The 25,230-nt window shown below is 48.5% G+C and overlaps 1 protein-coding gene across 1 annotated transcript in view; it reads right to left on the minus strand.

Annotated features, from left to right (window-relative positions):
- Nucleotides 1-4,840: 4,840 nt before the first annotated feature.
- The window catches only part of TGM6 (transglutaminase 6), a 37,897-nt gene continuing 17,507 nt past the window's right edge, over nt 4,841-25,230 (minus strand). Inside the window, exons 9-17 of the mRNA XM_077767051.1 lie at nt 24,109-24,237; nt 22,486-22,663; nt 21,617-21,755; nt 18,961-19,064; nt 18,641-18,883; nt 8,993-9,334; nt 6,430-6,584; nt 5,999-6,132; nt 4,841-4,994 (exon numbers count right to left, since the gene is read on the minus strand). Of these exons, the coding sequence (XP_077623177.1) occupies nt 4,841-4,994; nt 5,999-6,132; nt 6,430-6,584; nt 8,993-9,334; nt 18,641-18,883; nt 18,961-19,064; nt 21,617-21,755; nt 22,486-22,663; nt 24,109-24,237 (1,578 nt within the window). The remainder of the gene's footprint in view (nt 4,995-5,998; nt 6,133-6,429; nt 6,585-8,992; nt 9,335-18,640; nt 18,884-18,960; nt 19,065-21,616; nt 21,756-22,485; nt 22,664-24,108; nt 24,238-25,230) is intronic.

Here is a 25,230-nt window from a genome sequence, read left to right on the forward strand (position 1 = left end):
TTCCTTCCTTCCCTCCCTTCCTTCCTTTGCTTCCTTCCTTCCTTCCTTCCTTCCTTTGCTTCCTTCCTTCCTTCCTTTGCTTCCTTCCTTCCTTCCTTCCTTCCTCCCTTCCTTCCTTTGCTTCCTTCCTTCCTTCCTTTCCTTCCTTCCTTCCTTCCTTCCTTCCCTCCCTCCCTCCCTTCCTTCCTTCCTTCTTTCCTTCCTTCCTTCCTTCCTTCCTTCCTTTTCTTCCTTCCTTCGCTTTCTTCCTTCCTTCCTCCCTTCCTTTCTCCCTCCCTCCCTTCCTTCTTCCTTTCCTCTGTCCCCCCATCCTTCCTCCCTTCCTTTCCTTCTCCCTTCCTTCCTCCTTTACCTTCCTTCCTTCCTCCTTTACCTTCCTTCCTCCCTTCTTTCCTTTCCTCCCTTCCCTGCCTCCCTCCCGTCCTTCCTTCCTTCCCTCCTTTTTTCTTCCTTCCAAAACCACCACATTATTTTCCACAGTGGCTGTAACATTTTACACTTATTCCAGCAAGGTAAGAGTGATCGAGATTCTCTGCATCCTTGCCAGCATTTGGCATTGTCACCTTTTTAAAATTTTAGCAATTTTGTTAGTATATAGTGATACCTCAACGTGGTTTTAATTTGCATTTCCCTAATGGCTAATATTATTGAATATCCTTTCATGGCTTTTTTTTTTTTTTGCCATCTGTATATCCTCTTCATCAAAAAGGTTATGTCTTTTGCCCATTTTTTAAGATTGCTTTTTACTGTTGGATTTTGAGAGTGCTTAATGTATTCTGGATTCTAGTTCTTTGTCAGGTAACGTGGTTTGCAAACGTTTTTCCCCAGTATGTAGCTTGCCTTTCATTATTTTCACAGGATCTCTCATGGCCGCAAACATTTTGAATTGTGATGAAGTCCAATTTATCAAATTTTCGTGCTGAGATTTTGATGGCAGTTGCATTAAACCTGTATGTCAATTTGGGGATAATTGACTTCTTAACTCTGCTGAGTCTTCCAATCCATGAAAAAGATGTCTCTCCATTTACTTAAATCTGCCCTTGATTCCTCTCATCAGAATTTTTTAGTTTTCAGCATGTAAATCCATGTTTTGTTAGACTGACATCTAAGTATTTCATATTTATTGACTGTCAACGTAAATTAAAAATAAATTGTGGTGTGGATCGCTCATTGATAGTCCACAGGAATACAGCTGATGAAAGAATTAGTTCATGTGATTATGGAGGCTGACGAGTCTAATATATACATTTTTTGGTTCTGTTTCTCAGGAGAACCCCGGTTCACACAAGCACCCCCATTACCACAACCACCTTTCCACCTTGCCTGCTTCAATTCAGCAAGTAGTCTTGTAACCCACTGAGCCTCACCAGTGAGGGGAGGGCCAGGGGTCTTTCGCAGGGACAGTCTCTTAGGCTTGTGGCAACGGCACGGATAACATGAACGGGAAGCTATTGGAAAGGTCAGGGTCAAGGTACTGGCCTCTGATTCCGTCTTGTTGGTTACCATCTAGGGACTGAAGGTTAGGGCTGCTGACCAATATCAAGAAAGGAGTGAGCTGTAGGACCCTTTGGGCACCTTGGCCTTCACGTTGTTCCCGGGACACATCAAGCTGGTTTCCGCCTGGGTGTCTCCATGAATTGGGCTTCTTGGTTGCAAGTGAAAGAAACTGATCCTTGTCGGCTTAAACAAAGGGGATGCTGTAGAAATTAAGTGCAAACTGGAGAGGGTACTGAGAGACAGAGCAGACATCAGGAAATCTGGGATTCCACGAGTGTTCAGAGGGTCAAGAAGCAGGCAGCCCGACACATCATGGCCGATTGTATGTTTCCAAAAATATCTACGGCAATACTTCTAGTCTTCCCAGCTCTTCCAGAATCTTTGCACTTTTTTTTTTTTTTAAATCATAAGTTGGGTCTATTTCCTCTTGAAACTTGGAGGACCTTTGTAACTGCCTTGATGAATAGAATGTGGCAGAAGTGGCACTGGGTGACCTCCAACCCTAGGGCATAAAGGCAATATGGCTTCCATTTGACTCTCTCTTGAGATGCTTGCCCTTCCACTGTGTTGTGAGAAAGCCCAGGCCAGTGGAGAAGCTGTAGGTGGGTGTTCTGGCTGACAGCCCAGCGTGCTGCTTGGTCAACAGCCAGCACCCACCACCAGAAATGTGAACGGATAACCCTTCAGACGTTCTTGGTCCAGAATTTGCCCTGTCTCTGATCCACTAAGTCAAGCAGAGATGCGCTGTCCCTATGCAGCCCTGACCAAACGGCAGATTCATCAGCAGAATAACTGTTGTGATTCTTGTAAGCCTGAAGTTACGGGTTGGTTTGTTACACAGCAGTTGGTAACTGGAACATGCAGCCACTATGTCAGAGCAGAAATTACCTGGCTGGGATCCGGCGCAGCACCCCTGGGACACCTCCGCCCCTGTGATGCCTTCGGAATGTTCCCTCCATCCTGACCTCAGGAGAGAGCATGTGCCCGTCTGAGTCAAGGTGCCCAGCCCTGGCTGTGCCACGAGGCAGGCTGAAGGTGGAGATAATAATAGTATCTCCCTCACTGAGTTGTTACGAAGGTTAAATAAATTAATATGCATCAAGCACCTGAAACAGCTCCTGGCATGTAGTAAGCACACTGATTCCATTTTTAATCATTTTTTGGTTACTATTAAAATGTGAGCTTGGATATCACTTCCTTGGGGAGTCTTTCTCTGATGCCACCATGGGGAGAGGTGCTGTTCTATCTCCCATGCCTCAGGGAGAGGAGACATCGGGTCTTATTTTCTCTTTGGCGCCCAGCACTACATGTAATTAGCTTATTCACAGATTTGTTTACTTGTTTACTCTTATTTCTCATTTTACTTTTTGCTCCTTTTAAAGTGTTGTGATTGGATGCCTGTGTCCACCAGCCAGAAGGTCATGGCCGGGAGCAGAGGGAACTTGCAATGTCACTGCTCTGTCCCTGGGTTGGACAGAATGCAGGTGGATGTGGAGACACGTTGTCCAGACCTTCCTTCAGCGGACGGCTTGTCACCCCACCATCACTGTCAGCTCTCAGGGACAGCCTCCCCTGTAGGAAGCTATCTTGCCCAAAGCCATGCCTCTTCTGGGGTGAACCAATGACAGATGGAGGCGTAGAAAGGCCCAGCCATCTTGGCCCAACTTAGGACAACTCTCAAAGGCCATGTCAGCTCCACAGCTGCCTGTGGGGCGGGCCCAGGCTGCCACTGGACCTGCATCATGGACTGCTTCCTCCTCCTCCCTTCCACTGTGTTGACCCCCAGGTCATTCCTCACAAAGTGAGGAATGCACCTTCCATCTCAGACAGTCAGCCTCCTGGGAAGTGAAACCTGGTACAGACAAGCCTGAGGAAGGTGGGAGATTGGCACTTGCTTGAAGGATGGGGTGTCTGGAGCCATTGCAAGGGGAGACCATCTTGTTCTCCCTGCTGAAAGGAGCTCTTTAACTAAGAGAGGGGGATCCCCTCTGTTGTGAGCCCCCCAGGATCCCTTCCTGCTGCTCAATCCTGAGGAAATGGCTGCCTGCTCTGAACCTCCAGGGGCCCCTCTTACATGGCCAGGATCAGCATCCAAAGCCTAGACTTGGAAAGGGGGTCCTGCACGCATCTGGGTTCTCCAAGTTCTCATGCTGTGTAGACTTCATCAGAGAAATGCCTTCACTGAATCTTTGGTCACAAGGATCACCCACCCCCCACTGTCTGTGTGTTTGCTTGACCCCCTTTTAGCACAGACTCACCACGAATATTGTTTCCACTGAAGTTCCTATTCAGGAGGAGCCTCACTGTTGTTGTTCCGATGACTTAAATTCTGTGGCTACTTATAATTCTTGTGGCTCTCTAGAACATTTTGAGCTGATTTCTATGACCTGGCAGTTGTCCTCAGATCCTGGTGGTCTCTCCTCCAGTCCTGGTTCCAGAAATCTCTGTCCTGTTTTGATGCTAAGCACACACTTGTGTGTAGTGTAAGCTGCTGGGAGTGTTTTGCAAAGTTAACACTGTTTTCATTTTCAGAAAGTAAGTAGGTCCTGAGCTGGTGGTAGGAGACCCCTGATGACCATGATGAGATGAGATTTGGGGCTTCATCCTCAAATGCGATCCAGGTTTAATGACCTCTCTTCTGTTTTCAGCTTCTTCCTGGCAGCAGGAGCCCCTCAGGTGCCAGTCGTGGGTCTTCATTGAGGGAAAATCCCCCATTGCTTCAGATCTAATGATTTCTGGAACATGACTTTGGGGTAAAACTTAGATGGTGTAAATGGTGTGCATGCAGACCCCAGTTCTGCCTCTAGCTCACCTATGGCCGTGGACAAGACTCTTCCCTCCGTGTAAAACAGGAGTGGTGAGGGATGTGTGCGTGTCACCTCTAACACCTCCGGGTTCCTTTTCAATGCTAGGAGGACACTCTTGGATCTGGGTCTGGTCAGAGTGTTGAGGAGCTGAGATAGAAGCAAGGAGAACCTAGGGGTCGGCCAGGGTGATGGTGGGCTGGCAGGAAAGGGGGAGGCAGAGCTGGGTGGGCCACGGTCCCAGTGATGCTTGATCAGCCTCCCAGCAATGAGGGAAATTGATGAAGGTGGAAGAGGCTGCCAACATCGTCCAGCATTGTCCAAAAGTTTAAAGGTTGCTGAGTCTAACACCTTGTTTTACAGATGGGGAAACTTGAGGCCCAAGAGAAGAAGGAACCTGTCCAAATTCACAAAGTGGGATAGAAACTGAAGCAGAACTGGAACCCAGGTCTCCTGGCTCCCATACAGGAGAGGCAGAGAGATGGCCAGGGAGGGAACAGGGCCCATTTCCTCCCCTCTCAGCCCCTTGTGGTGGCCAGTCACTTGGCCGTGGCCACGTGGATGATCACAAAGCCTTTGATGTCTGGGAAGTGGGGGCTGACGAGGTCCACCTGCAGCTGCCTTGGGCCGCTCTTGGAGGGGGTGATATTGAACTGGACCGAGGCCCTCTCCTGGGGCTCCAGGCTGGGCACACTGGGGAAAGGGGATGGGAGAAAGGCAGACCATCAGCCCCTTCTCCTTCCAAATCTGGCCTGCCCTCTTCAGAGCCCTTGGGATCAAGGACACACCTTGAGACTTGACATTTAAGCCTTGCCAATAGGCTTCCACCTTCATTTTCCTTTCTACCACTTCTCACCTCTTTCCACCCAGACAGGCTTGTCTCCTCCCTGTGCCCTGAACATACCTTACGGTTCCTCTATCTGGGCTTTTATCTGCACTGTTCCTCCCACCTAGGATGCCCTTCCCATTCCAACCACAACTGAGGGCCAGATCAGTCTCTTTTCTTCCAGGAGACCCTCCTTGACTATACCGGCCATTGGGACCTCTGGCTAGGAAGCCCTCCATGCTTCTTGATAACCAAAAAGCTTCTCAAGTCATCATTTAAGGCCCAGCTCAAATATCACTTCCACTGCAGCTTTTCCCTGGTTTCACCTCATCCCCAATTAAGGCCACCCCTGACTCTCTGCGCCCTGGGGATCCATTCCTCTGCACAAATCACACTGTCCTTGTTTGAAGGACCACCTGTCTGTGAGAACACTTCTCCACGCAGAACCCCATCTGTTTGTCTTGGTGTTCCCAAAGTGGACACGTGGCTCAGAGAAGGGGTCATTATAATGAGGGATCATGTGAATGAGTGAATGCATGGATGCAAGAATGAAGGAGCGAATGGTTGAGAGTGAGTAAGTCAATGAGTGCATGAATGAATGGAACATGTGTGAATGAGTGGGTGAAGAAACCAGTCAAGACTGAGTTGAGCAGATAGATGAAGTGAATGATGAGGGAATGAGTGAGTGGATGAGTCACACAGCGAAGCTAATGACTGAATGAAGGCGGGGAGGGATACAGAAATGAAGGCTGATGTGTATAGGCTGGGAGCTGGTTCCTGGGCATCCAGAGTCCCTCCTGCACCCCCCTCCATCGGCAGCATCTCCATCCTGTAAGGAAGATGGACCTTCCACTCCCAGGCTGACACTTACTCGATGCTGAGCTGTCCCTGGAGAAGCCCGCTACCCTCCACCATCAGCATACAGTCCTCCACTGTCTCCAGAAGGGGGTTGACCACCGTCACTTTCACCACAACCGCCACCCCCACCGTGGCTGGGCCCAGCACCTGGAGGGGTAACACCCATAAGTCATCCTCCTCCTCCTCTACACTCTCCCAGGAAACCTGTGGGGCCCGGCTGGGATGCTGGTTGGATCCTGGCATGGGCATTAATCACGGCTACCCCTTGCATCCATCCACCCTCTTAGTGAGCTCCATTATTATGTCCATCCCCCTGCATCCATGCCACTTCCCCCACCTTTGAGAGCTGTAGCCGGAGTTTGAGACACAAAACCCTGGCCTCTGATGCCCTCCCTCAGCTGTGAAGGGGGACTGCCAGGAATGGGTGATGCAGACTGGATTCACCTTGATGGTGATGACGTCCTCCAGAGTGATGTCCTTCTCCACCAGGAGCTTCTCTCCTTTGATGACAAGGCACATTGCAGCCAACAGGATCTTCTTGTCCTCTGTCAGGTCTTCCTTATACTGAGAGTAAGATATTGTGATAGGGATCTTTTTCTCTGGAAGGGAAAGCAGAGGTGGGAGTTAGGGGTCCACTGTTTTCTTTCAACAGAATCCAGAATGAAGAAGGGAATTCTCAGTTCCTAGTTACACTTTCTTTGGGCCTTGCCACCAAGCTGATATGGGTATTATTAGTATCAGTTCACAGATGAAGAAACCTAAGGCTCAGAGAGGTTAATTTCTTATCCAATAGCAGGCAGCAGGTAAATCAAAGAGCCAAGATGAGGTGGGATTCAAATTCAGGCCAGTGGGCTACCCTGACACCACACCGTTTCTCTACAAACTCCCGGAGGTGTGTTTAAACTTTCCTTAATCATTCCAGATGGAAACACCTCAGTCCATTATGCATTCATCCCATCAGGAATCCACCCCGTTTGTTGAACGCCTACTATGTGCTAGGTGCAGAGAAGAGAGAGGTCAAAGTCTGCCTCAAGCTTCCAATCCAGTGAGGAGGCCAACTTCTTCCAAGCTTCTCCAAATCCTCCCTTCCCGTTAAGGCCCATCCTAGTCAGCCCCACCAGGGGTGGAAAGCCTTCATGGATCCCCCACTCGGGTGATCTTGTGCCCTCTGTCTTCTGAGCTCCCGTGGTCCTGGGACCCTCACCAGCCACAGACACCCTCCCATGCATTTCCTTCTTTTGAGCATGGCCCCAGCTGACTGCCAGTCGTATTTGGACTTTTTGAACCACTGTATGTTTTTTCTTTTAGGTACAATGTGTTCCTTCCAACCTGCTCTAGGTCCTATCATCCGCCTACTGCTCTTCCCATAGTTCTTTTCCTTCTTGTCCCTGAAGGCATCTGAGTTTTCAATGCGTGGAAAAGGTCCTTAAAGGATTTGAACTTGGTTCACTCCATGCTCCCTCAGAGCACATTTGCATATAGTAGATGCTTCCTGAATGCCCTGAATGCTGATCCATTTGTCAAGATTCTACACTGTTTTATGGGTTTCTCTAGTCCAGTAGGTCATTACTAAGAGAATCCTTACTACAATAGCAATAATTAATAATGAGAAAAACCGACTTTTACTAACTTTCTTGCTGGGCACTTGGAAGCACATTCATTGACTAACTCATTCCATCCACACGATTCCATGAGCAAGTAGTATTACCCTCAGCTTATAATAATAAGTCAATAATACGGTCCAATAATACCATCAGTCCCTACAATAAATCACATGTTCCTTAGGTTGTAGGAATTATGCCAAAGACTCAATATAAGTTACATCATTTATTCCTTGGGTGGCAGGAGATCGGTGGTTCTCAAAGTGTGGTCTTGGACCTGGTGGCATCGGCATCATCTGGGGACTTGTTAGAAATGCAAATGCTAAGGCTCCGCAACAGAATATTAGTGACTTGAATCCCGCAACAGGTAAAAAGAACTATCTATTTAAAGATTACGCTTCTATTAAAATGATGCAAAGAGCTTATAAAAATATTTAAAGAACAATGTGATGCGGAAAGAGGGAGGCACTGATGAACACTAAGCATGCACAATTTAATTAGAGCTGTTTTGCAAAAGGCAAGAGGCACTAAAAATATGGAAGGGATGCATGTTAACAATTTGTAGGTGGGTGGCAGGATCACAGGTGACCTTTCTTTGAACTCCTTGACGAACATATATTACCTTTAACACGAAAAAAAAAATCCAGGAGAGAGTGTGTGTTCATGTTTCCTTATGAAGCATTACTTTGTGACTTGGGTTTTGTGAAAAGCAAGAAGCAAGAAAGTGAAAAGGTGTGTGGCATCTCCTTCGCATGCTTTCACTCTGTCAAAACACACAAGCTTCACCAGAAACTGGCCCAGAGGGGCAATTTCTTTGTTTAATAGAATCCTTAGAGTTCAGAACGGTATGTGAGGGAGGAGAGGGGGAGGGGAGAGGGGGGAGGGGGAGAGGGAAGAGCAAGAGGGGAGGGAAGGAAGGAGTGAGGACAGAGAAGGGCTGTAGGCATGCGGGCTGATGTGTCAGAATTCTCAGGATAGGCCCTAGCGCCTGTGACCCCTTCAAAACCATTTCTGATGGGTCCGTGCCTCTCACACAGAACACTTGAACCCAGATGGGCTCTAGAATCAGGTGGATGTTAGAGAGGGGACACAAGGCATATGCTGTGAAATGCTCCCGGTAGGTATTTAGTTAGGGTGTAAATATTCACACGAACTGGGATCGCCTCATCTTCACACATGTGTCACCAGATGGCCATGGCTTTCATTATGAGTCTCATGATTTGGCCCCTCTGAGCTTAGTTTTCTCACCTGTCAAGTGGGGACAGGCGGCAAAGGCGCTGAAATATCCCCATCTTCCCTAGGAAGGGAGCAGGATGCTGAGAAGTCCCACCCCATTCCCCCAACTCCTGCCCGGTTCCCCTCCCACCCCTGAGTAAGGGGTTCCTACCAAGAGGTGGCCTTCGTACCTTTTTCCGGCCCCAGCCGCACCGTGTGCGATTCATGCAGAATCTCCGCCACCGGCCTGCGAGTGTAGAGAATGGTGGCACCGCTCAGGTTGACTCGGACCCTCTGGGCCCGGGAGGTGAGGTTGGCCAAGCACAGGGCCAGTCTCAGGTCGTGGCCCAACATGGGCGGCTCCAGCATCTTGAACTTGCCGGTGACACTGGGCTTGGTGGCGGGCTCCAGGAGGTCCTCGCGCCAAAGGCCACGGCCACCAGCCCTGCGGAGCTGGGTCCTCCGCCCAGAGGCTTCCACGCTGAACAGCTTCCTCACGGCCTTGCGGTACACCTGCCTCTCCTTCCGGGATCCTGCAGGCATCGTGCAAGGTGAGGGGGTGCCCCTTTCCTGCTCCTCCATCCCGGGGCTCCCAGGGCCCATTTCCCTACCTCTCCAGACAAAAGCATCCTTTACAGACTGACAGCCGGGCAGCCAGACGCACACCTCAGCCATGTACACTGTGTTTGGTGCTGGGACTATTCAAAAACATTTTTTTAAATGTTTTATTTATTTCTGAGAGAGAGTGAGCGAGAGAGACAGTGTGAGCAGGGGAGGGTCAGAGAGAGACGGAGACACAGAATCTGAAACGGGCTCTAGGCTCTGAGCTGGCAGTCAGCACAGAGCCCGACGCAGGGCTCCAACCCACGAACTGTGAGATCATGACCTGAGCCGAAGTCGGACGCTTAACCGACAGAGCCACCCAGGAGCCCCTCAAATACATTTTAAGTCCGTTGCCAATAACTTCAGATCAGGAAATTTCACACCAAAGTGAAGCTTTGGGGCCTCCCTGACAGCCGTGTCTGAAGACTCCGACGACAGGGAGAGGTGACACTTTTGCAGACTTGCTATGATGTGCCAGGTGCTACAGTTCTAGACGCTGTATTTTCCCTGAGGAGGGCAGTACTACTGCCATCTCTGCTTTATAGATAAAGAATCCAAGGCCCAGGGAAGTAAAGCAACTTGTAAGGGAGTCTGGCCCCAAATTCCATGTTGTTAATTGTGGTCCCTTACCCTTCTGCTCATGGCGGTAACGGTCTACAGGTGGGTAATGGCTGCCCCTGGTGGGGATGTATTTGGGGGCTCTCCATGGTCCCCCTGGAATCCCCACGGGCCTGAAGCACTCTCAGTACTGTCTACAAGGTGACGTGCAAGTTAAGGACCCCGATCTCCCACCTGCTCTGTTGCTAGCAGACTTGTCTTTTGACCACCAGAGCAATACGTCCAAATGGAGCCCTCCCATCCCCACTGCATATGGTGCCCCACATCCAGCCAAACCTGCCGTTGTCTGCCCAGTGGCATTCTCCCAGGGGACAAGCCAGAAACTGGCCGCATCCTTGACTCTTCCCAGACCCTCACCTCCCACAACAGACCAGTTCCCTAGTCCTGCTGAACAGCCTCATTGATCTCTAGAATCTGCTGTCTTCGCTCATCAGACCACCACATAAATTGCCCCACCAGGGGCGTCTGGATGTCTCAGTCGTTTGAGCGGCAGCCTTCAACTCACAGTTCGTGAGTTCGATGTCCACTTGGGTTCTCTGCTGTCAGCACAGAGCCCACTTTGGATCCTCTGTCTCCCCCTTCTCTGCCCCTCCCCCACTCGTTTTCTCTTTCTCTCTCTCTCTTTCTCGAAATAAATAAACTCAAAATTGCTTCACCATTGGGCCAGTTTGTCATCAGATACTGTGGACTTGTATTACTATTATTATTACTTAGCCTTCCAAGTCTCAGTGTTCCCATCTGTAAAGTGGAGACAAGAGGCTCACATGTAAGGCACGAAGTGCTGTGCTCCAGAATGTTCCCTCCCTTCCTGGGGATGTAGGCTCCACCCTGACTCCAGTCCTTCTCCCACCCTGATCACCCCTAAATCCACTTTCCCACACACCCCACTGTGGTGTGTGGTCTCCCACAAGCTTCCTCCCAAGCAATGTCTTTCAAGTGCCTTGATACCAGGTGACCTCGGCTTGAAGGGACCCATGTGGACCCAAAGGTTCTTTAACATCTCATGTTTTAGTATTAATATGTGTGTGAATTCGGCACTCTGCTCCATAATATATTCACAATATATTTTTTACTGTAAAATGTTTCATTTCCCTGCCAAATATTCTAATATCACTTTCTCAGGGAGGCCTTCTCTGCCACTTGATGTTTTGGAACAGCCTTCTTCAGAGAGAATTCCATCACCAAAACTCACCCATTTGAAGACTACAATTCACTGTGTATAGTATATTCACAGAGTTTCCCACTCAACTCCACAATCTCATTCCAGGACATTTCATCACCTCAAAAAGAAACTCCGTAACCATTACTGGGGGCTCCTAACTCTGCCACCATCGACCCCAGCTAGTCAACAACTGCTAGTCTAATTTCCAATTTACCTATTCTGGACATTTTGCATAAAGGGAACCATACACTGTGTGGTCTTTTGTGACTGGCTTCAAAAAAAATTTTTTTAATGTTTATTTATGTTTGAGAGAGACAGAGTGTGAGTGGGGGAGGGCCCCAGAGAGAGGGAGACACAGAATCTGAAGCAGGCTCTAGGCTCTGAGCTGCCAGCACAGAGCCCAATGCGGGGCTCGAACCCACAAACTGTGGGATCATGACCTGAGCCGAAGTCATATGCTTAACCAGCTGAACCACCCAGGTGTCCCTGTGACTGGGTTTTTAAACATAACATAATGTTTTCCAAGTTTACTCATGTTGTTTCGTGTATCAGTACTTGGTTCCTTTTCACTGCTGAGTAATATTCCGTTGTATGGGTATACTACATTTTGTTTATCCATTAATGGATATTTGGGTTGTTTCTGCTCTTTTGAATAGTGGTGCTATGAATGTTCACATACAGGTTTTTGTGTGGTTATTTGTTTTCATGTCTCTTGGGTATTTACCTAGAAGTGCATCTGCTAGGTTGTATGATAACTCTGGGTGTAACATTTTGAGGAACTATCAAACCATTTACCAAGGTGGTTGCTCCATTGTACATCCCCACCAGCAATGTACACGTGTCTAACTTTTCCATAAGCTCATCAACACTTACTGTCTATTTTTGATCATTGTGGTCCTTGTGGGTATGGAGTGGTATGTTGTGGTTTTGATTTGCATTTCCCTAGTGACTAATGATGTTAAGCATCTTTCCATGTGCTCATTGGCCATTTGTATATCATCTTTGGAGAAACATCTATTCAAATCCTTTGCCCATTTAAAAAAATTGGATTATTTATTTTTTTATTATTGAGTTGTAAGAGTTCTTTATATATTCTGGATACAGGTCCCTTATTAGATACATGATTTGCAAATATTTTCACCTCTTCTCTGGGCTATCTTTGCATTTTTTGGAAAGTATAATTTGTGGCGCATGATTTTAATTTTGATGAAGTCCCATTTATCATTTTTTTCTGTTGTCACTCGTGTTCTTGATGTCATAACTAAAAAAGGCTTCATTTACTCCAAGATCATGAAAATTAACTCATGTTTTCTTTTAAAAGTTTATACTTTTAGGGACACCTGGGTGGCTCAGTCAGTTAAGCATCTGGTTTTGGTTCAGGTCATGATCTCGCGGTTCATAGGTTCGAGCCCCGCATCGGGCTCTGTGCTGACAGCTCAGAGCCTGGAGCCTGCTTCGGATTCTGTGTCTCCCTCTCTCTCTGCCCCTCCACTGTTCATGCTCTGTCTCTGTCTCTGTCTCTTTCTTTCTCAAAAATAAATAAACATTAAAAATTTTTTGAAGTTTATACTTTCAGCTCTTACGTGGAGGTCTACGATCCATTTGAGTTCATTTTTGTGTATGGTGTGATGCAGGAGGCCAACTTTACTTGTTTTGCATGTGGATAATCAGTGGTCCCAGTTTCATTTGCTGCAGGCTGCTCTTCTTCTTTCCCCACTGACACAACACCCTTGTCAAAATCAGTTGAGCATAATTTTTAAGGTTTATTTCTGGACTCTCAATTCTACTCCATTGATCTATATGTTCATTTTTACCCCAGAACCCTACTGTCCTAGTGATCATATATTTACAGTAAGTTTTGAATTTGGAAAGTAATGAATCTTCCAACTTTGGTTTTCTTTTTCACTTGTTTTGGATATTTTGGGTCCTTTGCATTTCCAAATGAATTTTGGGATCAGCTTGTCATATTTGGAAAAAAGAAAACAACAAGACTCACTTGGAACTTTGATGGGGATTACATAGAGTCTTGTAGATCAGTTTTGGGGCACGGCCATAAAAGTTTCCATTTATTTAGGTCTTCAATTTTTTTCAATGGTGTTGTTTTTTTTTTGGATCATACAGTATTTTATTTTATTTTTTATTTATTTATTTACTTATTTTTACAAATAGTTTATTGTCAAATTAGCTTCCACAATGGTGTTTTGTAGTTTCCAAAGAAGCTTTGCTCTTCTTCTGTTAAATTTACTCCTAATTATTTTGGTCTTTTTGATGCCGTTGTAAATAGATCTGCTTTCTTAATTTCACTTTCAGATTATACATTGTTAGTGTCCAGAAATACAATTAATTTTTGCACATTGATGTTGTGTTCTGCCATCCTGTTGGACTTGTTTTTTGGTTCTAATAGATTTTTAGTGGATACCTTAGGATTTTATATATACAAGATCATGCCATGTGCAAGTAGAGGTAGGTTTACTTCTTCCTTTCCAATCTGGAAATTCTTCTATTTCTTTTTCTTTCCCCTCCCTCCTTTCCTTCCTTACATCTTTCCATTTTTAAAAATTGTAGTAAATTATACATAACATAAAATTTATCATCTTAACAAGTGGACGCTCTAGTGCCATTAAGCACATTCCTCTCGTGCGATCATCACGACCATCCAACTCCATGACTCATTTCATCTTGCACAACAGAAACACTGTATCTGTTCAATAATAAAACCCCTCATTCCCTGCTCTGCCCAGCCCCTGGCAATGCTTCTTTTGGGTATCTATCCAGAAGTGGAATTGCCAGGTCATAGGATAATTCTATTTTTATATTATAAATTAAATATTATAAAGAACCTCCCTACTGTTTTTCCACAGGAAATGGAATCCACAAATATGACGTTAGCTATGGCTTCTTTATAGATGACTTTTTATCAGGCTGAGACATTCACTTCTGTTCTTAATTTGTCAAGTGGTTTCATCACAAAGGGGTGTTAAGTTTTGTCAAATCCTTTTCCCGAATATATTGAGATGATCATGTAGCCTTTGTCCTTTTTTTTCTATTGATAGAGTGTATTTTAGTAAATAATTTTCTTAAAAAAATTTTTTTTTAAAACTTATTTATCTTTGAGAGATAGAGACAGAGCGGGAGCAGGGGAGGGCAGAGAGAGAGGAAGACTCAGAATCCGAGACCGGCTTCAGGCTCTGACCTGTCACCCCAGGGCCCGACGCGGGGCCTGAACTCACGAGCCGCGAGATCATGACCTGAGCCAAAGTCTGCCACGCAACTGACTGAGCCACCCGGGCGCTCCATAATTAATTTTCAAGGAGAAAACCACCCTGTATTTTTCAATTGTTTTTTGGGATAAATCCTACTTGGTTGTGACATATAGTCCTTTTTATAATGTTGCTGGATTTAGTTTGCTAGTGGCTTTGTTGATGATTTTTGCTTCTACATTCTTAAGGAGTATTGGTCTCTAGTTTTCTTGTGATGTCATCATCTGGTTTTGGTATCAGGATAATACTAAGCTCATAGAATGAATTGGGAAGTGTTCCCTCCTCTTCCAGTTTTTTTGAAAAATGTTTGAGGAATTGATATTAACTCTTTCAATGTTGGGTAGAATTCACCAGTGATGTCATCTGGGCCTGGCCTTTTCTTTGTAGGAGGTTTTTGGTTACTAACTCAAGTCTCTTTCCTTGTTTTTTTTAAATAATTTTTTAAAATGTTTATTTATATTTGAGAGAGAGAGAGAGAATAGGGAAGGGGCAGAGAGAAAGGGAGACACAGAATCCGAAGTAGGCTCCAGGCTCTGAACTGTCAGCACAGAACCTGATGCGGTGCTCGAACTCACAAACCGTGAGATCATGACTAGTGCCAAAGGCAGACGCTTAACCGACTGAACCACCCAGGCACCCCTCTTTTCTTGTTATAATTCCATTCAGAATTTCTATTTCTTTTTGAGGCAGTTTTGACAATTCCTGGAGGAATTTGTCCATTCTATCTAAAGCTATCTACTCTCTGAGGACAGCCAGTGTGACATTTGCACGTATGGTTTCTTTGGCTCGCAGGGCTTGTTCTCTCGTGGCCCAGCACGCAGCCTGGCTCAGGGATAGGAGCAAAGCCCTGGCATTCAGGGGCTCTGAATCTTTGTGCCCTAGTGTGTGTGTCCTGCTTCAGCAGACAGAGCAAGCAGATGGGCCCGTGCCCCTGGCGCCCCACCTCCAGCCCGGGTTGCCCACGGCTTGGATGAACAGCGCTATGTGCAGTGAGTCTGGGATCAGATGCAGAATGCCTTCCCAACCCTTCATCTCCTGGTTAAGCCTTGCTGCCTTCAGTCTCTTCCCAAAGAATGCCTTCCCTGACACTTCCCCTCTGGCTGAGTCAGGACTCTCTTTTCTGTGCTCCTTCAGCCTTCTGGCCTCCCCAACACAGTGCTGACCACTCCGTACTATCCTCACGCTCTCGGCTCACAGTATAGTGAGTTCTCTGGGTGCTTCTCTTGGTCCCCTGCCTCTGAACTGTGCCTGGAAGTCAGGAGGCACTCTATTTCCAGCATATATAAAAGAGCCTAGTGGATATATAATATCGTGGGCACTCCTAGAAGGGAGGGACGGTCTAGCCTGGGGGAGGAGAGAGAAGGTCAGAGGTTCTGAGATTAGACATCTGGTTAGAATCCCTGCTCTTTGAGGCTTTGGCAACTTGGGGAAGTTACGTAACCAACCTGTGCCTCAGTTTGACTATCTATAAAATGGTGTTTTTATGAATATTAAATAAAATAGTGCATGGGCACTGCTTATCACTATGCTTCACACATTTCAGATGCTCTTGGTGTTATTACTGTTATTATCGACCTAGATGTGAAGCCACTTGACCCACCATAGGCGGTCAATCAGTAGGAGATGCACTGAGACAGTGGCCACAAGGTGTAGAGCAAGAGCGTGGGCTCTGGAACCAGACTCACCATTTGCCAGCCCTGCCCCTTGGCTGAACGCACATCCCTTACTGCGCCTGTGTGTTCTCATCTGTGAATTGGGTGCTACGCCAGTGTCTTCCTTACAGGCTCATGCGAGTGCTTTATAGACACTTGTTAAATAACATGTGAAGGGGGCCAGGCCCTGGTAGGTGCTCAGTGACGGTGACCACTGTTAACACCATCAGGTAACAGGATGGTGATTTGTCCTGTGGCCATGGCTTAAGTTTAGGACAAAAGGCTTCCAAGACTCCATGTCCTAAAATCTAGAAGCTCCTAGCGGATGGGACCAGACATCAAACTGCAGGGCTTGTGAGAGAGGTGCCAGCTCTGCAGAGGCCTTACTGCCTCCCGCCCCGTCCACAGAGCCCTGAGAGAGCAGGAAGAAGACTAAGGGGGCGGAGGTCAGCAAGAGGGAAGGAAGTGCCGCATTCCCAGAGAAGGGACTGACAGAACATTGGTGTGTGTGAGGGTGCTGGGGTGTTTACAAGAATCAGTGTGAGGGGCGCCTGGGTGGCTTAGTCGGTTAAGTGTCCGACTTTCGCTTAGGTCATGATCTCGCGGTTTGTGGGTTCGAGCCCCGCGTTGGGCTCTGTGCTGACTGCCAGCTCGGAGCCTGGAGCCTGTTTTAGTCTGTGACTCCCTCTCTCTCTGACCCTCCCCTGCTCACGCTGTCTCTCTCTCTCTCCTAGAAATAAAAAAAAAAAAAAAAAAAGAATCAGTGTGAGGGTTTTGGGGTGCTGGCTGGGAAAGGTTGGGGTTGCCTCCAGGAAGGGGAAGTCGGCGCTGCGTCTCCGTGGGAGAGGTGTACTGATCCTGTGTTGCTGACTGAGCAAGCAGCGGAGAACTGATGAGCCTTGGCAGGGGAAGGACGGCGTGTCCAGGCCTCTCTCTGACCCGCCTTTGAGTAAAGGCCCTGCAGAACTTGCGGTCAAAAGCTGCCATGCATCAGAGGGAAGCCGTGTGACTACCAGTGTGGTGGGGGGTTGGGAGGGTTGGGGCCAAATGTCTCTGGAGATCAGCAGTGCTTAGGGGGTCGGGGGGGCCCTTTCACCCAGGGGCAGGGAATCTTTGCCTGCCCAGTACAAAGACAGCTGCTCTCTTCCCTCTCTTCCTCCTCCTCCCCCTCCCCCTCCTTCCTCTTCTTCCCCCTCCTCCTCCCCTTCGGCCTAACCCTCTAGAAGACCCACACAGTGTTCTCAACATCAGCTGCTGGACGAGATCAGCTGAAGAGCTTTAACAAGCCTGGTGCCTGGGCCACACACCCTCTAGGGACTGTGGTTCCATCAGGCAGGGCACAGTGTGGGCGGCAGTGGTAGACGAAAAATGGCCATAATGCTTTCTTTGTAACTTCTACCACCAGAAGGTGGAGTCTGTTCCTCTCCGCCTGGAGCCAGGGTGGCCTTGAGAATAGCTTTGACCAATAGAATATGGCAGAAGGGGCATGGTGCAGCCTCCATTCTCCCCCTCTGAGAATCCCACCGCCTCGGGAACGAGCCAGGGTCCACCTGCTGGACCAGGAGAGGCCACGTGGGTGGGCCCAGGCCATCCAGCAGAGCCATTCAAGGCCCCAGACACAGCGAGATCCCAGCGGACGCCAGGTGGAGCGGGCGAGCCAGACTGCTGAGCCCAGCGCAGACTGCTGAGCTCCGGAATCCTGATCGAACAAGTAGCTGTTTAATCTACGCAACGAACACGGCGCCCTGGGTGATCCCCATGGGCAACCAGGGCTAAAAACCGCTATGTTGGGGACCAGACAAGGGAGGGGCGCGGGTGAGAGCGCAGGGCGCCCCCTCCTGTACAGCAGACTTCTGGGGGCACTGGCTTGTGCTCAGGGGAGCAGAAAGAGACAAACCCTGCTTTAGGTTTAAACTCACCCTTCATTATTCGAATAATGTTGTTTTAATGAGCAGAATTGGCTGAAAATATTTGGATCGGATCATGGCATTGGTAAGAGACCTGTTATCCCGTGGGAAGGAGTGACTGGAGGTATATAGCTGGAGGCGGCTGTTAGGAAAATACACTTGTTTTGTTCTTGTACGGGCTCTTCAATAAACCAGTTCCCAGAGATGAGTGAATTTCTAGAATTCACTAGGATTCTTGACAGATGGTAAACTAAAGCTGCTATTATTAATATTATTATTATTATTTTAAATTATGCCTGGTGCTGTGGACCTTAAGTGTTCAATAAATAATACCCGCTACTAGTATCACTATTATTAGTATTTATTATTATATGTGAATATACCTAACACAGTGCCTGGCCTAGTAAATGGTCAATGAAATGTAGCTTTTATTATTAGATATGGGAAATCTACATACAAACAGAGGAAACTATTAATAGAAGCTAAAGGCACTTGGTTGAAACCACAGAGGCAGTGCTGAGTAAAGCTATTACCTTCATAACACACAGGAAGGGTCTTGGCCCACGACGGCCTGTGGTTGTCCCTCTGCAGCAGAGGGGACAGTTGGGAGACAGAGAGGCCGCCATGTTGTCCTTACCTTCTGGGTACTTGTAGAGGCTTGTGATGTCCACGCGGGAGTCACTGCCCACGGCCTTGGTGCTAATGCACCTCCCGATCTTCTTTGTGTCCGAGTACACTCGCTCCCGGCTCTCATTCTCATGCCACAGCCAGGTGATGTAGTCTGCATTGACCTCTGCAAACACGAAGGGGCCATCGTGGGCCAGGTGCACGTCGCCCTCGCGGATGGCCGTGACTGAGGCTGGGCCGCACCGGAACACACCTGGGCAGGAGGGATGAGCGTGAACGGAATGGGTGGGGAAAAGTGGGGGTCCGGGACCCGCCCGGCTGAGCCCATACCTTCGCTCTCCTCCTGGGGGGTGGCGTCCAGAACCTGCCAGCCATTGTAAGAGGGACCCAGGTCCTGACGGGCAAACCAACTCTCATTCCAGACGTGGAAATTCCTGCCGCAGAGAGAAAATGGGGCAGGGTGACCTTCAGTGAGACAGAGGCAAGTTCCTACCGTGAGCCAGGCCCTGGGCCCAAACTCTGCAGTGCCGTGGCTAAATCTTATGAACGATTCAGTGAACCATATTGATGAACAGTTTTATATATAATATTGATATATGTGTATATATGCATGTATATATGTATGTATGCATGTATGCATGTTGTCCAAGTTACTACAAATATAATCACAAACGACACAGCAGATCTTGCCCTCAAGCAGCTTACATTCTAACAAAGCAGAAGGATGGCGAGGCACGAAAAATAAGAAAGCAGATAAATAAAACAAATGCAACAATAAATACCGTGAAGAAAGAGAGACCTGAGTAGAGAGTAACTGCTGGAGACCTACTCTAGGAAAATGACGTCTAAGGCGAGGCTTAAATAAGAAAGGATTTGCCATCAGAAGAGCAAAGGGAACAGTGTTCCAGGCAAAAGGAACAGCATGTGCAGAGACTCTCAGACAAGTAAAAGCTTTGTGTATTCAAAGAACAGAAAGTACGTAAGTATGGGGCTCCTGGGTGGCTCAGTTTATTGAGCGTCAGACTCTTGATATCGGCGTCATGATCTCAGGGTCATGAGATAGTGCCCCATGTCGGGCTCTGTGCTGAGCATGCAGCCTGCTTAAGATTCTCTCTTTTCATCTGCGCCTCTCCCCGACTCACTCTCTCTCTCTCAAAAAAAAAAAAAACCAAACAAACAAAAACCAACCAACCAAACAAACAAAAAACCCAAAAAAACAAAAAAACCAAGAAGGTCTATATCTCTGGGCTACAGCCAGCATGGGGGGCATTTAGGGGTCAGATTATGCAGAGCTTTGTAGGTCTTGGTAAGGAGTGACACTTTGCTAAGCAAAGTGACATCATTTGCTCCAGGTCACGCAGGAAGGAAGCAGGAGAGAGAAACCCCCAGTTGCCTGTCTTGGCATCTTTATAGCTGACCTCAGCGCTCCTCTTAAGGAGGTGATGATCTTTGGGAGAATATCTGAATAAATATTTGGGGGTAAACTGATAACCTGTGTGGTGACAGGGGCCCCACCACCAAAAGGGTCCATTTTGTGTGACAAAAGACTTTTTGTTGTTGTTGTTGGTGGTGGTGGTGAGAGGGGTGAGGAGAGAGGGGTTGAGGGGAATCAAAAGGAGGAGAGGGGAGAGGAGAGGCAGAGAGAAAGAATGAGGGCAGAGACCCCAGGTTTTCACCCTGGTTTTCTATACAAGTGGGAGGCAGACCAGGTTCATACCTCTGCTCTTCCACTCACTTAGCTGTGTGGCCTTAGACAAGTTACTTATCCTCTCTGTGCCTCGGTTTCCTGGCGGGCCAAATCGGGATAACATGCTAGCTTGCTCACAGGCTGTCTGGAGGAACATGTGAGCTGGTGTATGCACGGCGCTTAGACCTGGGCCTGCCATGGACTTGGTGCTCATTGGGCATGATGTCATCATTATTTAAAATTTTTTATTTTTCAAAAATGTTTATTTGGAGAGAGAAAGTGCATGTGGGGGAGGGGCGGAGAGAGAGAATCTCAAGTAGGCTCCATGCCATCAATAGGGGGCCCGACTCGGGGCTCATTCTCCCCAGCTGTGAGATCATGACCTGAGCCGAAATCAGGAGTCGGATGCTTAACCGACAGAGCCGCCCAGGCGCCCCCCAAATTTTATTTGAAAATTGTGAAACGCAGGAGCAAGATGAACAGTATTAGGCAACGGTGCCGATACTAAGTGGGTAAAAAGCGGGGCAGGGAGAAGACTGTGAGCGTGTATGTTCTTGTGTCTGTGGAGCCCCCTCTGAGGAGATGGGAGAAGCTAGACGCCATGTTGGCTCCGTGAGGAGGCGGGGAGGGAGACATCTTGCTGTGGCCCGTGTTGTACATTTTGAAGGTGAATGCACACGCGTGTGTTTCGTATTTTAAAAAATTAAAACGGGGGCGCCTGGGTGGCTTAGTCGGTTAAGCGTCCGACTTTCGCTTGGGTCATGATCTCGCGGTTCGTGGGTTCGAGCCCCGCGTCGGGCTCTGTGCTGACTGCCGGCTCAGAGCCTGGAGCCGCTTCAGAGTCTGTGTCTCCCTCTCTCTCTGACCCTCCCCTGCTCACGCTGTCTCTCTCTCTCTCCTAGAAATAAATAAGACATTAAAAATAAAAAAAAATTAAAACGAATCGTTTAAAGCTCTCGGGGAAGAGTCTTGTCGGAGCTGAGGAGGAAGGTCGTCTCCCACCTGAGACACACGCGTGGCACACGGGCAGGTGACAGGGAAGCAGGGGCACGACACAGGTAACGACGCGGAGGGAATCTCGCCCTCATCCCCGAGTCACAGGAATCTTGCGGAAGGCTCAGAGTCCCATGGATGGGGAACTAGGTTTNCGAACCGCGAGATCATGACCCAAGCGAAAGTCGGATGCTTAACCGACTAAGCCACCCAGGCGCCCCGTGGCGCCTCTCATTCTTGCAGATGGGGTCAGGGAGCCCGAGGGCCGGGTTGGACTGAGGACCCAGGGGACTAGATAGAACCCACCACATGCTGTCTTCTGTCAAGTCCTCCAGGGTCCGCCCGAAAGAGTCCACGTATTTGTCCACGCTCAGGTTCCTGTCCGTGTCATGGGCCGAGTTAAAGTTGGACACGACCCGGGTGGCGATCCCCAGGCACCTGAGGACTGAAGAGCAGGAGGCTGGCGAGGCGCCCCCTGCAGGCCGCAGGCCTCATCTCTTCCACAGCCCCTCCTGTGTCTGCCTGCTTTGGCTGCTTCCGCTCTCGGAAGCGCCTCCTTCCCTGTACAACCTCTCAGGGGACTTCCGAGGACACTATGTCACCCCCATTTGAATAGCAGGCTCTGAAGCCAGAAGGAACTTGGAAGCCCTGTAATAGCCATGTAACTGCCAGCTCCTTTGCCGAGGGGACGGGAGGCCTAGGGGGAGCACAGGACTTGCTCAAGGGCACTCAAAGAGCTCAAGACAGAAGGAGCTGGGCCCCCTTCTGCAAAATAAAAGCTCAAAAGTCAGGTAAATGAGCTATCTGGTTTCTCTCATCATTGACCAGACTTCTATTTCCCCATCACCAATTAAGATACACTTGGGAGCGCCTGGGTTAAGGGTCTGCCTTCGGCTCAGGTCATGATCTCAGGGTTCATGAGTTCGAGCCCCGCATCAGGCTCTCTGGTGTGCATGCAGAGCCCCTTCAGATCCTCTGTCTCCCTCTCTCTCTGTCCCTCCCTGACTTGTGCGTGCTCTCTCTCTCTCTCTCTCAAAAATAAGTACATAAATAAAAACTAAAAAAACCCCCACATTTTAAAGGGGGGTGGGTGGGGGAGACTGTATGCAAATATATGCAAATGAAGGCAAATGAGGAAGCTGACCTAGGGCTGGGGACCTTCTTTCCCTGGGTACCTGTGCACATGACTCCAGCGAAGACCCAGCACTGGCCGTATTTGACTGGCTTGAACCTGCCCTTGAACCACTTCTGCAGAATGGCCACGCTGCCGCGCCAGTGCAGGGGGCTGGTGCCGCCGCCATACTTGCCCTGCCACTGGCCTTGAACCACTCCCCGGTCATTGTTGCTGTTCACCTGGGGAGAGGAGGGCGTGGGTCCATCACCAGGCAGGGCCTCCCTCCTATTGACGTCGCCACTGTAAAATCGTCTCACACTTTGGGCCCCCTCCTCACTCGGGCCCCCCTTACTTTTAAATTACCTGAAAATTAGGGGCATCTGCTATCTTAACATAGCTACTTTTGGTAGCATTTATTATTTTCAATTACCTTCCATTGGGATTCTCGATTGCTGAAAATTACCTAAGATTTTACAGCATTTCCTCTTTTAAATGATCTGTTTTGGGGACTGTTGCAAGCATAAGAATAGAGACCGTTAACAGTCATCAAATGCTTACGGTGTCCTAGGCACTATTTGAAAGGCTCTGCACACTATATTAACCCATTTTAAAGCAAGTTTTGTTATTTTCGTTTTTTTTTCCAGCGAGAAAACAGATTAATAGGGGTTAAAGGACCTGTCCAAGTCACATAGCAAGTTAGCAAAAAGTGTGGGTGACCCCCAAGTTCAGGACTTTGACTTAGAGCCTGCACTGCTGTCCCACAGGGCTGTGACACCCTACTGTCTGGAACTGGTCACTGCTTTTGCGTCTCTGTGTTCCAACATCTCTCTGGGATTTCGAGGCATGAAGGGTATCAGAGATGAGAAAATCGGCCTCATACGTTTGTGGAATCACAGATAGCCATCCGCTGAGCTTAACACCTGCTTGCAGGAGGCCTTCTGGCTATCTTTTAAGGAGGAAGCATTGTTATGTATAATATAAAGATGGCGCCCTTCCCATGGAGATGTGGGCCTATGTACTCCCTCCCTGAATCTGGGCTGGACTGTGACCGTTTTGACCATTGACTGTGGTGGAAGGGATACGGTGCCAATTTCCAGGCCCAGGCCTTATGCAACTGGCGGCTTCCAGTGCTGCCATTTTGGAACAACTGTCTGGAGAGAAGGCAGCTGCGATGTCTGCTGACCCTGAGATCGCCATGCTGTGAGGAAGCCCAAGCTAGCCACATGGAGAAGCTGCGTGGGGAGAGAGCCATGACTGGCCGGCCTCAGCTGTCCTAACCACCCCAGCCCAGGGGCCACACAGGACAGTGAGCAAGCTGTCTTGACATGCCAGCTCTGGCGGACACAGCGTGGAAGACAACCAAAGGTCCAGACAGCTAGAACCAAGGCCTCAGATATAGGGTCTCATCAAGCCATTCTGGCCATCTGTAGCCATTCAGATGCCACCAGCTGAGACAGCTTGGAGCAGAGACAAGCCATCCTCACGGGGCTCTGCTCAATTCTCCGATCTATAAAACCGTAAGCATAATAAATGATTGTTTCGTGCCACTGAGTTTTGGGGCGGTTTGGGGCAGCGATAGAGAACTAAAACAAAAGGTGACTTGGGAAAATCATAGGATGTGACCCTGGGGTTGGCTCAGGGACCCAAGAGGAAGTGTGCATGCAGGGATGGTAGGGCTCCTCACCATGGCGCTGATGGCCCTGGTGACGTAGATGGGGTCATGGCGGCAGGACACATCGCTGGCTGGGTCATCTTGGTAAAGAGGATTTCGGTCCAAGATGGAGAGGCAGATGTTCAGAATGTCCTCCTCAAACTGTCCCCAGAGAGTCTGTGCTTAGAGGCCAGAGTCTTACCCATATTCCAGCCCCTCCCACAATGCTCACTCAGTGGGTCCCCCGTGTTATGCATGGGAATTTGCTTCCCCCCACCCTTCGATACTGCAAAGCGTCCCCGTCTCAGAAACCTTCCCTCAGAGAGTCACCGGGAATGAGAAGCTCAGACTGAAAGCGTCCCTGCCTGGTGCCATAACTGCCCCCAACGCTGCCTACTTCCCGCAGTCAAGTGTGTTGCAAACGAGTGACTCTGCAGTCACATCTATCTGGCCTGCACACTCCTTCAGTTTAAATGATTTTTTCCAACACATTTGAATGAACTGACAACATTTAAAAACAGGACGATCTTGGGGGCACCTGGGTGGCTCAGTTGGTTAAGCATCTGGCCCTCAATTTAGGCTCAGGTCTTGATCTCACAGTTCATGAACTTGAACACCATGTCAGGCTCTAAGCCAACAGTGTGGAGCCTGCTTGGGATTCTGCCATAAATAAATAAACATTTAAAAACTGGAGGATCTTGCGGTGCCTGGGTGGCTCAGTCGGTTGGGTGTCCGACTTCGGCTCAGGTCATGATCTCACGGTTTGTGGGTTCAAACCCCACATTGGGCTCTGTGCTGACAGCTCAGAGCAGAGTTCAGATTCTGTGTCTCCCTCTTTCTCTCCCCTTCCCCTGCAAATGCTCTGTCTCTCTGTGTCTCAAAAATAAATAAATATTTGGAAAACAAACAAACAAACAAACAAATAAAAAACACTGGAGGATCTTTACCTACAAATTAAGATTTCAGGTCTCTCAAATTCCCTGAAGGATCTTTGGAAGGTCTTGGGAACCCTGAGTTCCCTTGGCTACATGGCAGGAAAAAGTGGGTGCTGAGAAGCAGTTACCCCTTAGGCAGACCCCAGACTCTCCAGCACCTCGTCACTACTCAGTCCCCAAGCCCCAGATTCAAACTCTGCCCCCCCCCCCCCCCCCCACC

Source organism: Crocuta crocuta, unplaced genomic scaffold (assembly GCF_008692635.1).
Source record: "Crocuta crocuta isolate KB4526 unplaced genomic scaffold, BGI_CrCroc_1.0 scaffold15, whole genome shotgun sequence".
Classification (NCBI taxonomy): Eukaryota; Metazoa; Chordata; class Mammalia; order Carnivora; family Hyaenidae; genus Crocuta; species Crocuta crocuta.